General features: G+C 38.9%; 2 protein-coding genes across 2 annotated transcripts; both read right to left on the bottom strand.

Moving 5' to 3' along the window:
• Positions 1,257-2,633, bottom strand: LOC104783539. Its single transcript, XM_010508683.1, has one exon. It carries the CDS (start codon positions 2,631-2,633, stop codon positions 1,257-1,259), a length of 1,377 nt encoding a protein of 458 aa, XP_010506985.1.
• On the bottom strand, positions 11,353-13,042 carry LOC104783541 (UDP-glycosyltransferase 91A1). The gene has a single exon (XM_010508685.2). The coding sequence runs from the start codon at positions 12,924-12,926 to the stop codon at positions 11,517-11,519; it is 1,410 nt and encodes a 469-aa protein (XP_010506987.1). The 5' UTR covers positions 12,927-13,042; the 3' UTR covers positions 11,353-11,516.

Below are 13,295 nucleotides of genomic sequence, written 5' to 3' on the forward strand. Positions count from 1 at the left end.
GATGTTTTAGGTTGATCTATAGCACCGAATGTGGTCAGCTGAGGTGGTGATGAGAGAATACTGTTGCCTATAGGAACAAGGTCTAAGCTTTCCGTACACTCAGTACATTCCTCATCACTATCAGCTGAGCAATCGGGTGAACAGTCATTAGATGTTGAGAGAGTGGGAGCAGAATCAGCTTGAGCTGGAATTGCAGAATCATCTTGAGCTGGAGTTGAGAGAGTGGGAGCAGAGTCTGCAGAATATAAAGGTTCACTTGAATCTTGTTCAGTGACTGAAGTAACTGGAGTGACTGGAGAGAGTTGAGAACCGCTGCAAGAACCTTTGATCCATGTTGTATACAGAGAAGAGTATGTATCCGCAAATGGGAATGAGGCTTCATCAAATATAACATGTCGAATCAAATATACACGACCTGTAGGAGGATGATAGCAACGATATCCCTTGTATTTCTCTGTGTAACCCAGAAAAATACACTTGAGAGACCGTGGATCAAACTTATTTAATGCATATGGCCTAAGCGTTGGGTAGCAGGCACATCCGAAGGTGCGTAGAGCTGAGTAATCTGGGGCCTTGCCGTGCAAAACTTCATATGGACTATGATCACGATCAAGTGAGGTTGTTGGTAAGAGATTGCAGAGAAAATTTGCAGTGAAAAATGCCTCTACCCAATAACTTTGAGGTGTCTTACTTTGAAACATAAGAGTAAGACCCATTTCTGTAAGTTGCCTATGTTTTCTTTCTGCCAACCCATTTTGTTGTGGTGTGTGTGGACATGAGATATAGTGCTGTATACCAGACTCTTGCAAGTGATTCAAGAACCTTTGACTTATGAATTCACCTCCACCATCAGACTGAAATATGCCAATTTTGTTTTGAAGAAGATTTTCAACAAGAAGCTGATACTTGATGAATATAGAGCAGAAATCTGACTTTCTCTTAAGAGGATAAAACCAACAATATCTTGAAAAGTTGTCAATAAAGACTACATAGAACCTGAATCCCTGAATGGAAGAGAAAGGAGAAGGACCCCAGAGATCACAATGAACTCTCTCTAAGGGTCTAGATGCATGAAAATCAGAAGAAACAAACGGCAATTTCGAACTCTTCCCTAACCGACACGATTCACACATGTTGGTGGTACTTTTATTGATTTGAATCGCCTTATTCGCAGAAAGAAGTTGGAGAACTTGAGTGTTAGGATGTCCCAATCTTTGATGCCAGACTTCATCAGAATTTTTGATTTGTCTGGTAGATTAGAACGTCTTAAACTTTCCATCCTCCAATTTGTAAAGACCATCATTTTCCTTTCCCTTTGTCAGAACATGCCTTGTTTGCTTGTCCTTAATAAGAACATCATCAGAATCAAACGTGATTGCACAAGGATAGTCCTTAGTCAATTTTGAAACTGAAAGCAAAGATTTCACTATTGCAGGACAAACCAACACATCTTTTAATGGGAGATTACCTGAAGTAGAAGGTAGATTTGCTGAACCGATGTGAGTTATAGGGAGAAAATTACCATCACCTGCCATGACTGTATCTGTTCCGGTGTAAGGCTGAGCTTTCTGCAAACGTTGAGTGGTGTTGGTAATATGAGCTGTTGCACCGGAATCTGGATACCAAGCACCATCGTCAGTTACATCGGTGATATGAAGAGCAGAGAAAGCTGCAGCTGCAACCTCCGGTTTCTGATACTCTTCATCAAAGCGGTACCAATAATCTAGAGCATTATGTCCTCGTTTGCTACAGATTTGACAGACTGGTAACTCAGGTTTAGTGGAACCGTGAGAAGAGCTTGGAAACTGAGAAGAGACTGAAAACTGAGGAGATCCTGAGAACTGTTGGTGGAAGCCACGTCCTCTGGTTGAGAAACCGTTTCCACGTCCTCTTCCTCTGCTACCACGTCCTCTGCCTGAGAAGTTGGACGACCGCATGGTGTGAAAGGCAAGGTGTGGAGTGACATCAGACGAGTTGGAGTAGCCTTGGAGTCGATCCTCATAACCAGTTAGTCGGGAGATCACATTTTCATAAGTTGGTTGAGGACTTCGATCCATTGAGTCTTCGATGACAGTGATTATTGGCTCATAGTCACGACTTAGGCCTCTTAAAGCAGCAAAAATCTTCATCTTCTCACTAACAGGATCACCAATGGAAGCTAACTGATCGCAAATGTCTTTAATGCTCCGAAGATAGTCAGACATATTCTTGTCCAACTTTTCAGAGTTTTGCAGGTGACGTTGCAGTTCGAACAGTCTGGAAGAAGAGGTGCGATTGAAGTGAGAAATTAAAGTATCCCAGATCTCTTGAGCAGTTGCAACGCCAACGACTAGACGAAGAACATTCTCAGTCATTGAGCCAAGCAGCCATGCCTTAACGACTTGGTCAGACCTGGACCAACTCTCAAAGTCCAGATTGAGAACATCTTCAACCTTCCCTTCTTTGTTGCGAATAGGTATAGTCTTCTCCGGTGATTTGAGGGCGCCATTAACAAAGCCAAGTAGATCTTGAGTTTGGAGAAAAGATTCGAACTGAGATTTCCAGATAATATAGTTTTGCTCAGTGAGCTTTAGAGTAACACAATTTGAGATGTGTAGTGAAGGAGTAGAGTAGAGGTCCATGTTTCTATCCATGGCTCTGATACCATGAAGAAGATAGAGAGAAATAGAAATAACTTTGTTTTCTTATTTCTTCAACCTTAAGTTTCTCTTACAAAGACATAGTGTTTATATAGGGATACAATGTTAAAACCCTAAAGTCTAGATCCTTCTACACTTGTCCAGCTGGTGTGAGTTGTCTTCAATATCACATAATCCTAGAAGCTCAAACCTATTTTGTAATGTCACTGTCGGACCTCCTGCAGCTTCTGTTGATTCTCTGTTTCCTCTGTTTTTTTTGTCTTCCGCAACATTTACCAAACCTCTGACTTGTTTTGTTCTGTCTTTGTCTTTGTCTTCTTTTGCAGAAGCTGATGGGCTTGAGCTGGACCTGAGTTCTGTTGGGCCTTTATCACAAACAATGTTATTGGAGGCTGTATTGTTTATAAGAGAAACAAAATCGTAGCCATATCTAATTATATGGCTGATGAACAGCTATACAGTTAAGGTGATTTCTATCTTCTCTTATTATGGTAGCAATGAGCTTACGGATTAAGGGCTTGACGCTACTAGTATTATAGATTATTGAATAGTCTTCGTCTACGGGAAAAAATGGTTTAGCTTAATTTTGGTCACGAAAATTTGAAGAAGCGTATGTCCTTTTAACTCTATTCCTCCTCCCTTTGTTAATTTGCTTATGCAAAAACTATTCCATACCGTTTCATCTGGTTTTATTAATGAAAAGGATTCGAGTTTGAAAGTAAAAATCAGAGAAGAAAAAACGACAAAGTTGAGACATCAAAAGGATAAAGGCATAGAACTACATCAAGGTAATGGGACGCTTAGGATAAGAAGTCTTGCAACTAGATAATTTGGAGACTAAGACCTTCTCCATCGGAGGTTGTAAGAGGGGTTTTAAGGAAAAGTAAGAAAAAAAATAAATCAGAAAGAAAAAAAGAAAGAAGAGCTCCTCTTATATAGTATACTCGTTTTCATATAATGAAAAAGGCGCTGATGTGTCAGCGCGTGGTTGGATAAAGAGTTTTATTGAGAACAAAAAAAAATTTTTGGCCCGATCGTGTTCTTTCTCTTCCTCTCTCTCTTTCGCTCTCTATTGTGAACCTCTCAATCCGAGGAGATTGAATCGGTCGGAATCGTTGGAGATAGAATCGGACGAGATTGGAATTAGAGAGTTCTTAAGGCTCTTATGTGTTCAGGGTTTAGGATTTCTTCTGATTAGTTGTAACCAGTTTCGTTTCTGAAATCTGAGAGTTCTTGAGGCTCTTATCTGTTGGGATTACAGTGTGATACGAGATTTTTCGTAATCTGGCTTCGACTATGTGTATATATATCTTAATCATTCAGTTTTAGGTGGAAGGTGTTTATGCAGAACTCGTTTAGATCACCTTTAGCTTACTGCAGATTGATCTTGTTTCGCAATGGTTGATTACTAAGTGAACCTTGTTTAGTTTCGAAAACCACCAGCTAGATTGAGTGCTTCTTCTTGTTTAGTCTAAAACCTTGTTATAATTGGATTTTTAGTTTGGTGCTGCTAAAAGGTCTGGAATGAATTTGTGATGATGCTAGGGGAAATGGGGAGAGAGAAGAGTCCTGGCTTGAAGATTCTCTGGGAAATGGGGAGAGAGAAGAGTCCTGGCTTGAAGAGTCCTGGTATTTTGAAGGAAATGCAATCAGTGGATAAGATTCAGCCTGATATCGCCACTGTGGTTACAATAACTTCCATGTGCGGTGATTTATGTTTGTCACGAGAGGGAAGAGCAGTTCATGGTTATACGGTTCGCAGGGAGATGCAACCCAGAGCATTAGAGGTAATAAACAGCATTATTGATATGTATGGTAAATGTGGCTTAACAAGTCAGGCTAATTCAGTAATAAACATGTACATCGGTTGCAGGGACTTAACTACAGCATTCCTGCTGTTAGAGACGGTATCTGATACAAGGGATCTCACATCTTGGAACTCTGTTATCTATGGTTGTGCATCAAGTGGTCACCATTTAGATTCATTAAGAGCTTTCAAGCAATGAGTCGTGAAGGGAAAATTTGTCATGACTTGATTACTCTTCTGGGTACTGTATCGGCTAGTGGAAACCTCGGACTGATCTTACAAGGAAGGTGCTTTCATGGTCTAGCTATTAAAAGTCTGAGAGAACCTGACACCCAACTGCAGAACACACTGATCACCATGTATGGTAGATGTAAAGACATTGAGAGTGCAGTCAAGGTCTTTGGCTTGATCTTTGACCATAACTTGTGTTCCTGGATACTAAACCCGGATTATTGAGAATGTTTAACCAGAATCAACAACTTTAGTTTTTTTTCTTTCTTCTTTTACAATATGTTGTAAATTTCTTGTAAATGTTATGTAGTAGAATACTAAATTACATTGATTTTTTCCTCATATAAATGTAATCATTGATATTCTATACTACTTCTATTCTATTTAAAAATTTTAAATTTCAAAAAACAATATTTTCAAAAATAAGAGACCCAAAATTAGAACCTAGCATTGGAGAAGAAAACTTTAACTAAGAGATCATGAGTTCTTATATTCAAAACAATACACAATTAATTCATAAAAAAATCAAACAGTGTTTAACAACCCACTTATAAGAACTCACCGATAATACATATCTTCCAAAGATAGTTATATTCACAACCACATACTGTACTTCCGATAATTAAAAAATTCTCAAGTTCTGACTTGTATACGCTAGCTAGGAAGACAAATCTTTTAAAAATCACATATTATCGACTAGAATTAAATGATCTACGAAAATAACATGTATATCAAAGATCAAATAGATATGTAGTGGACCAAATACGTATATAGTTTGTACATACATATATGTCGTGGATCAAGATTTTTTAACCATATAATTTACAAGTAATTACCGTTCCGATGCCGACTAAGCGTGAGAAAAGTCATGTCTGTCGTTCATCTTCGCCGTTGTTATCTTTTTATTTGTTGAAGAACAAACGGAAGCCGTTGTCGGGATCCAACACCAACTGGCAACAATGTTACACCGTGTTCTCCTTCATTCAAACTAAGACAAATTCTTATTTTTAATCTTCAACTATTTCGATTGAGCATCTCGGATGTAGATATGGGATATTGTTAGGAAAAAATAGTAAAATTAAATATTGAGTTGAGGCAGATATATAAAGAGGAGAATGTAAACAAAATGAAGTAAAAAGCAAAAACACTACTGAAATTTGGAGAAAGAAATTTGGTGAATAATTGCCCACATGAGATGAGGGTATAATCATCCATTTACATGAAAATGGTAATTCTTAGATGTCAAGAAAAAAAGAAGATGTAAAAAAAAATGGTAATTCTTGAAAGTAGTAAGTTTACTTTAAGGATGAAACACCATGGCATTCTTCCTAATTGTATTGCTTGTTTGGTCCATCAAATTGTCATTGTGTGTCCCGACTATAATCCATACGATAGTGGTCCATCAATTGACCATCCTATCTCCTCTACGTTATTGACAGCCATCGTTGTCTTAGTTAAGTCTTAGCTGGTGATCCGGGTTGATAGTAATGCAAAATCTTATCAAGTCACTTCATTTACAACCAATAATGTCTTCTTCACGAAAAACTGGATTAAAAAAAAAAAGGACATGACTTTAAGTGAAAAATACTAGAAGAAGAGTTCAAATCTGATTTTCCGAATATAAAATTTAGAAAAATATAGATAAATATATTACGAAAATAAGATAAAATACATAAACGTTGATGCATTTTAAAAAAAATATATTATTAGTAAATTATAGTTATTTTTAAAAATATATATAATGTATAAATATACTTTGATATTTGATGAAAATGATTTATTTTATTATTAGTTTCTAAAGTTCTATAAAATGTTAAAGTTGTAGTGAGCTAAAAAAAATCATTATATCCTACTTATATATATAATATAAATTTTCTCTATACATATATCAAGGCTTTTGATTCAGTACAATGGTCTTTTATCCTCAACATTTTTATTGCGTTGAACTTTTTCCCTTAGTTCGCTCACTAGATTCATCTCTGCTTCTCTACTGCATCATTCTCTGTATAAGTGAATGGACAATTGACAGGTTTCTTCAGAAGCAAGCGAGGGCTGCGTTAGGGTTGTTCTCTCTCACCATATCATTTTGTCATGTGCATGAACGTTTTGTCAAAGATGTTGGATAGGACTGCAGTGAACAGAGAGTTTGGTTTTCATCAGAAATGTAAAAATCTGCAGCTCACTCATCTATGTTTTGCTGATGACATCATGGTGTTTTCGGATGGCAAAGCTAGTTCTCTGGATCAGTTCTTGGGAATCTTTAATGAGTTTGCTGCAATCTCAGAGTTGCAGATAAGTTTGGAGAAATCCACTCTTTTTTTGGCGGGTGTTGGAGGCTCAGCTCGTGAAGAGATCCTACAGAGGTTTCCTTTTGAAGCGGGAACTTTACCTGTCCGATATTTGGGGTTACCTCTCTTAACCAAGCAAATGTCTTTAGATGATTGCCTCCCTCTGCTTGAAAAGATACATTCTCGTATAATAGTTTGGAAGAATCAGTTTCTCTCATATGCAGGCCAACTGTAACTACTCAGCTTTTTCATATCTAGCTTGACAAATTTTTGGATTTCAGCTTTCCGTTTACCTAGTGTGTGTATTATAGAGATTGAACGGATTTGCTCTGCTTTCCTCTGGTCTTGGCCTGATTTGAATACCAACAAGGCAAAAATTGTTTGGTGTGATGTGTGTAGACCTAAAGCTGAAGGCGGTTTGGGCCTAAAATCGATTTTGGAAGCTAATAAAGTCAGTTGTTTCAAGCTTGTAACATCCGCGAACCGGAATTCCGGTTTGGTATGTGCATCGATAGATGCAAGTGTGGTGTCGATTGATGCAAGGTCGGTTTTATCGAACGAGTTTAAGTTAAATGTTGCGTTTTGGAGTTAGTAAAACCCTGAAAACGTGTATGAAAAGAGGAACTCGAGGGTTTGGCCGACTTTGGCTGTTTTTTGGAGAAAAAGAAAGTGAGAAAGAAGTTCTTAAGTGTTCTTGAGAGTTTTGAGAGATTTATGGCTGTTCCTGTGGAGATCTGTAGTTGGGATCGTTGTAGGAGCTTGCTAGGAGTGTAGATCTGCTTGTTCGGGTGTCAGAATCTTCTTGGAAAAGGTGAGTGCATAACCATGGCTTATCTAAGCTTGAAATTCTCTGATCTTTCTTGTTTTTGTGTTATGTGGTTGATTTCTTGGCTTGCTAGATTGTTTGTGTGTCACTTGAGGCTTTGGGAAGCTTCTTGGTGGCTTTGGATCGTGTTTTGGGAACAGAGATCTGGCGAGGAGCTTCGGGGAAGAAGATGCTCGGCATGTGCGTCGATCGATGTACTTTGCATGTCGATCGATGCAATGCGAGGACGGCGCGATTTAACCTAGGAGCATCGGTCGATGCTATGTGGAGGCATCGATCGATGCAATTAGGGATTTCGTGCAATGTCAAAGATGCATAGGTCGATGCAGTGTTGGTGTCGGTCGATGCAGGTGAACCTTGCGTCGGTCGATGCAAGCTTGTGTCGGTCGATGCAAGCTTGTGTCGGTCGATGTAACCTCAGTTGGTGTCGGTCGATGCATCTGTCCTGGTTTGTTGTTTGGTTATTGATTTTTGGATGATGGATAGAGATATCTCAATTTCTTGTGTGTATATCTCAGTAGATGGGAGGATTACCTCACTGAGTGTTTATAAAATACTCACGCATCTCATATGTGTTGTGGAGCAGGTAAAGGCAAAGTGTGATCGTGGAATCAAGACGATGAAGAGGAGGATGTTCTAGTGGCTCGTTGATGTGTTGTTTGGCTTCTGTTAGGTTGCTAGAGTTGATTTAGTAGAACATTGCTGGTTTTATGCTTTATGACTTGGTTGAATTATTATTGTTATTGGTTTAATAATTATTGATTATTGGTTATTGATTATTGGTATCTGATCAAAGGTCAATTAATAACCTAATGTGTACTCCACCACGATCTAGTGGTATCGTTGTAACACTTCAGGGTCGAATCCACAGAGACCAAGCGATGCACTATGAAATTGTATAGATTCGAATATAGCTAAAGCAAAAAGAGAAAATTTGTGTTTTAAGCAACTAACAAAAATCGGAAAGTAAATAAACTGTTTTGGTTCAAGAAAGGAAAGTATTGGGCGTTGGGGATCATTGGGGGATTCGATTCTCGGATCTAGGTAATTAGATGGGGTTGCATTAGATACTGTTCTAGAACTCAAATTACTGTTGTAAAGCTAACCTACTTTCGCAGCGTTAACTGTCTATGCAATGTATTCACTAAACCCTAAACCGTCGTTTGGATCTAGCAAACCAAGCAAGCAATAACTAGTTCAAGTTTGATTAGTTCACAAGGTGCCACAACTTCAACTTCCCTTGGCCAAAGTCCACCTTGCTCACATATTTTCTTTTCCAGCAACTCAACAACACTTTTGGTGCCACGATGAATTAAACCTAAAATCAGAAACTAGGTAGCTAATCTAGTTTAAGCATTAAGAACAACAATAGATGAAGAACAAAATAGATCAATCCCAAATCTAACAACCTAAGTTTAGAAAATCATAAACCCCTTTGAAGCCCAAAACCCAATAGTGAAACTACTCAGACATGGAGATAAAAGAACAGCAAATCAAAGTGAAGAAAACATAATTGAATTGCAAAGAGAAATAAGAAATAGGGTTTAGAAATCTTCTCCAAAGTGTCAAGAAGGATTAGAGATCTTCTCCCCCAGCTCTCAATACAAATAGTCTCAGAAAATAAAGCTTATGTCTCTGGAGGCCGAGCCTCAAACTTAAATATCAAAATAAAACCCTAAAAGTCGGTTTAAAACAAAAAAGGAAAAGTTGCTTCGGGTACGGGACTGGTCGATCCCGAATGTAGATCAGCCGATCCTGGATGCTTTTCTCTGTTTGCTCCATCTGCTTGCTAGTCCGATCAGTCTTCACCAAATTGGCTTCAGATGCTTGTCTTCATCCCCAAAACACTCAGTTTCCTTCCAAAGTAGCCTAGAACCTGTACAGACTCACAAAGCACTAAAAAGACTCTAAAAGCACACTTTGACTCAATAAAAGACTCAAAACAAATGTTAAAACTATGGTTAAAATCTACAAAAAAATACAGACACATCAGTATTTGTTGGTTATTTTCCGCTGTTTGGTTTGATTGTGGTTAGGCGGATAGTGGATATGTGACCACTAGTCAATTTATTATTATTATAAAAAAAATGGGTCGGTCGTTTCAAAGCTGATTTGGCGTATCGTCTCTGCTAGTTCTCTTTGGGTGGATTGGATAAAACGTGAGCTTTTACGAGACGAGTATTTTTGGTATGTTAAGGGGAATACAACCTCATGTTCATAGCTGTGGAGGAAACTCCTTAAATATCGGCTGCAGCTAGAGACTTCTTGCGCAAGGAAGTGCGGAGCGTAAAAACACTTCGAAGTTGATAATTGGTGTCCCCTAGGTCCTCTCAATGTTTCTTTAGGGGATTTTGGGTTTATAGCCCTCGGAATACGTCGTTCTGCTATGGTAGTTGAGGCTCTTTATCATAGGCAGTGCCGACACCGTTTGCTTATATTAAATCAGATTGAGGACGAACTGGATAGAGTTCGGGCTAAGCAGCATGGTGATGAGGCTGATGTTTCTCTTTGGCGAGGATTGAGTGATAAGTTTCGTCCTTATTTCATTACCAAAGAGACATGGTCTCAAATTCGTTGTCGAGGGCCTCCACAGCAATGGTCTAAAGCGGTTTGGTTCTCCAACTTAACCCCAAAGTATGCTTTCCTCACTTGGTTGGCTGCTCTTAATCGTTTAACCATGGGTGATTGTATTCTGGCTGGACTGGGGTGGTCTCTACACGGTGTGTTCTTTGCTCTGATCCGTGGGAGACATGGGATCATTTGTTCTTCTCTTGCTCGTACTCTTCCAATGTATGGGCGAATCTAGCAGGTCCACTATTGCAGATGCACTTTAGGCTGCATTTTGGTGATATCTTATCCCTCCTGTCTGGTACTGTTCTCCCTCCAGTCACTCGTTTCATACTCAAGTATGTTTTTCAAACCACCGTTCACTGTCTCTCGGGTGAATGCAATGGTCGTCGTCATGGGGAGGCTCCTAAGCCTAATGGTCACCTTGTCAAGCTGCTTGATCGAGTCATCCGTAATCGATTGTCAAGTCTCACTGTAGGAGATTCACGACCAAAGGATGTTTTTGGCGTTTGGTTAGCTACACGCTACTAATCACTTGGTTACCTCTGTTTTTGATTTCAAACTCTTTTCAGATTTTGAAGTTGTAAATATTGTCAAGGCAGAACTTTTTTTTTGCTTGAATAAATTTAACCTTCATTCAAAAAAAAAAAAAAAGAGAGGGTTTTTTTGTTTATGTGGCAATCTCACAATTTTTCACACCCTTTTCTGTTTTTTTTTTTTTTTTTGCTTTTGCTTATGTATACTATCATATTTGCCATAAACATCTTTCATTATATCTTCATTCTCTTTCGACCACTAACCAATCACACTTCATTTGATTTGAATATAAAACATCCTCTGTATATTAAAGTAGAGTAATTTGGAAATATTTTTTGTTGTCAAATAAAATAAAACTAATTGTAAAATAGTATAAGATTTACATGTGTCATCATGGTTCTTACCTAATTGTTATAAAAGAATGGGAGAAATTATATTAAATATGCAACACGTGAACTATAGTGCATTCAACACTTTTTTGTTCATAGACCATTTCAGAACAACATATTATTCACTGATCATCGTTACAACACTAGATCAATTTTAACTATCGTATACACTTGATCATTTTTAACACTCAATATTGACCCGTCATTGGATCAAAGACATGCAGCTCAATGCTAACGATGAGCAACAAGATAATCCAAGAAAGAATCAACATAACGATCTTGTGTTTCCATATCTCCAAACACTCCCTTCATGTCCTTCACACTCTCTCTATAAACCTTTCCTTCTTCTCCCTCCATTACCAATCTCAGCGCTTGAGCAACATCTTCTTTAGTAAAGGAACCTGTTGTTTCGTCCCGAAGGATCATATGTCCAATTTTCTTTTCCTCGGCTACTCTCGCATTGAATCCTTGGCCGTATACAAAACCTATCATCACCATAGGTTTAGCAAACCGTACAGCTTCGATTAATGTATTCCAACCGGAATGAGACAGTACCAAACCGATAGAGTCGTGGTTCAGTGTTCTCAGTTGTTCAACCCAACCTCTCCACACCATCCCTCTATCAGCCGTACGCTCTTCGAACCCTTCAGGAAGCTCAAGCGGTTCGGTATCAAACGGACCGCGCCGAGTCCTTAACACCCAAAAAAAAGGTAAACCGGAAAGCTCTAAACCGAGAGCGATCGAATTAAACTCGGATTGACTCGGTTTAGCTTCTGTACCGAAACTTACGTAAACCACGGAGTTAGTTCCCCGTGAGTCTAACCACTTTTTAGTAGACAACCATGCGTCGGTATCTTTAAACGTTTCATCCAGTTTTGGAGGTAAAACTCCAACAGGTATAACCGGTTTACGATGAAGATCTTGTAAAAGTTCCAACCATTCTGCTTCGTACTCGTAACAGCTCCGTATGACAATGATATCACAACCGTCGAGCACGCCGGCAATACGGTCAAAGTCGGGGATATTCCCTTCGGTGGATTCCACCACTGCTCCATTGAAAATGGCCTTGCTTTCGAATAACTGGAAAAACACCGGAGTTTCGAATGGAACCCATTTAGGCTGCAACACAAAATCCTCAGGCGATTTGCGGTACTCCTCGAACCCTGGTGGTTTAAGAATTCCGAAAATCCCGCAGTTAAAAGCGCCGAAATATGCGTTTTTAATTCCAAGGCGGCTAGCTATTGGAGGAAGCCAATAAGGTGCAAAATCTTGGAGAAGCCAATCAGGTTTTGAAGATTCAAGAAACTCCGCTAACGGAGTTCGTAATCCGTCAAAAGCGATTTTCAAATAAGGGACGAGATCGAAAGGTACGTCTGTAGTGGCTTCGGCGGCGTCCGGGAGTTCCTTGTGGCCGGCAAATGGGAGCTTGACGAAATTAATGGCCGAGGAGAGATTCTCCGGCAACCGTGGGAGGAGGCGCTCGATGTTACCAGGGGTGGAAATGAAAGATACGTTGTGACCCTTTTGAACCATGAGCATAGAGAGCTCCAAGTGTGGAACCAAATGGCCAAAGGCTAACCATGGAAACATTGCTACGTGGAGCTTGGGTCCATCTCCATTCTTTTCTTTAATATTTGCCATTGTTATGGTATATGGACTATAGTCTATAGATGATCAACTCTAGTGTTCTATATAGAGGAAATGAAAAGAATGGAGATGGAACAAGGGCAAGAAGGTACGTAAGACATGTTGTCTGTTAGTTAAATGTGTGGTTAATAACCCTACCCTTCTCGTCCGTGTTATTTATTTATTTGATTGTGATAACATGTTGTCTGTTTGTGGGGGTTGTAATGGAAATAATTGTTATTAGATTGGTCCACCGTCGGCCTTTTTCTTTTGCAGATAAGATCCAATCCATCCACATAAAAATTAACCTACTCAATAATAGCGAGAAAATTCAGCAATATTGACGAAAAAAGATTTGGAAAAAAGAAAGAAGAATTTTTTTTT

Source organism: Camelina sativa, chromosome 4, assembly GCF_000633955.1.
Source record: "Camelina sativa cultivar DH55 chromosome 4, Cs, whole genome shotgun sequence".
NCBI lineage: Eukaryota > Viridiplantae > Streptophyta > Magnoliopsida > Brassicales > Brassicaceae > Camelina > Camelina sativa.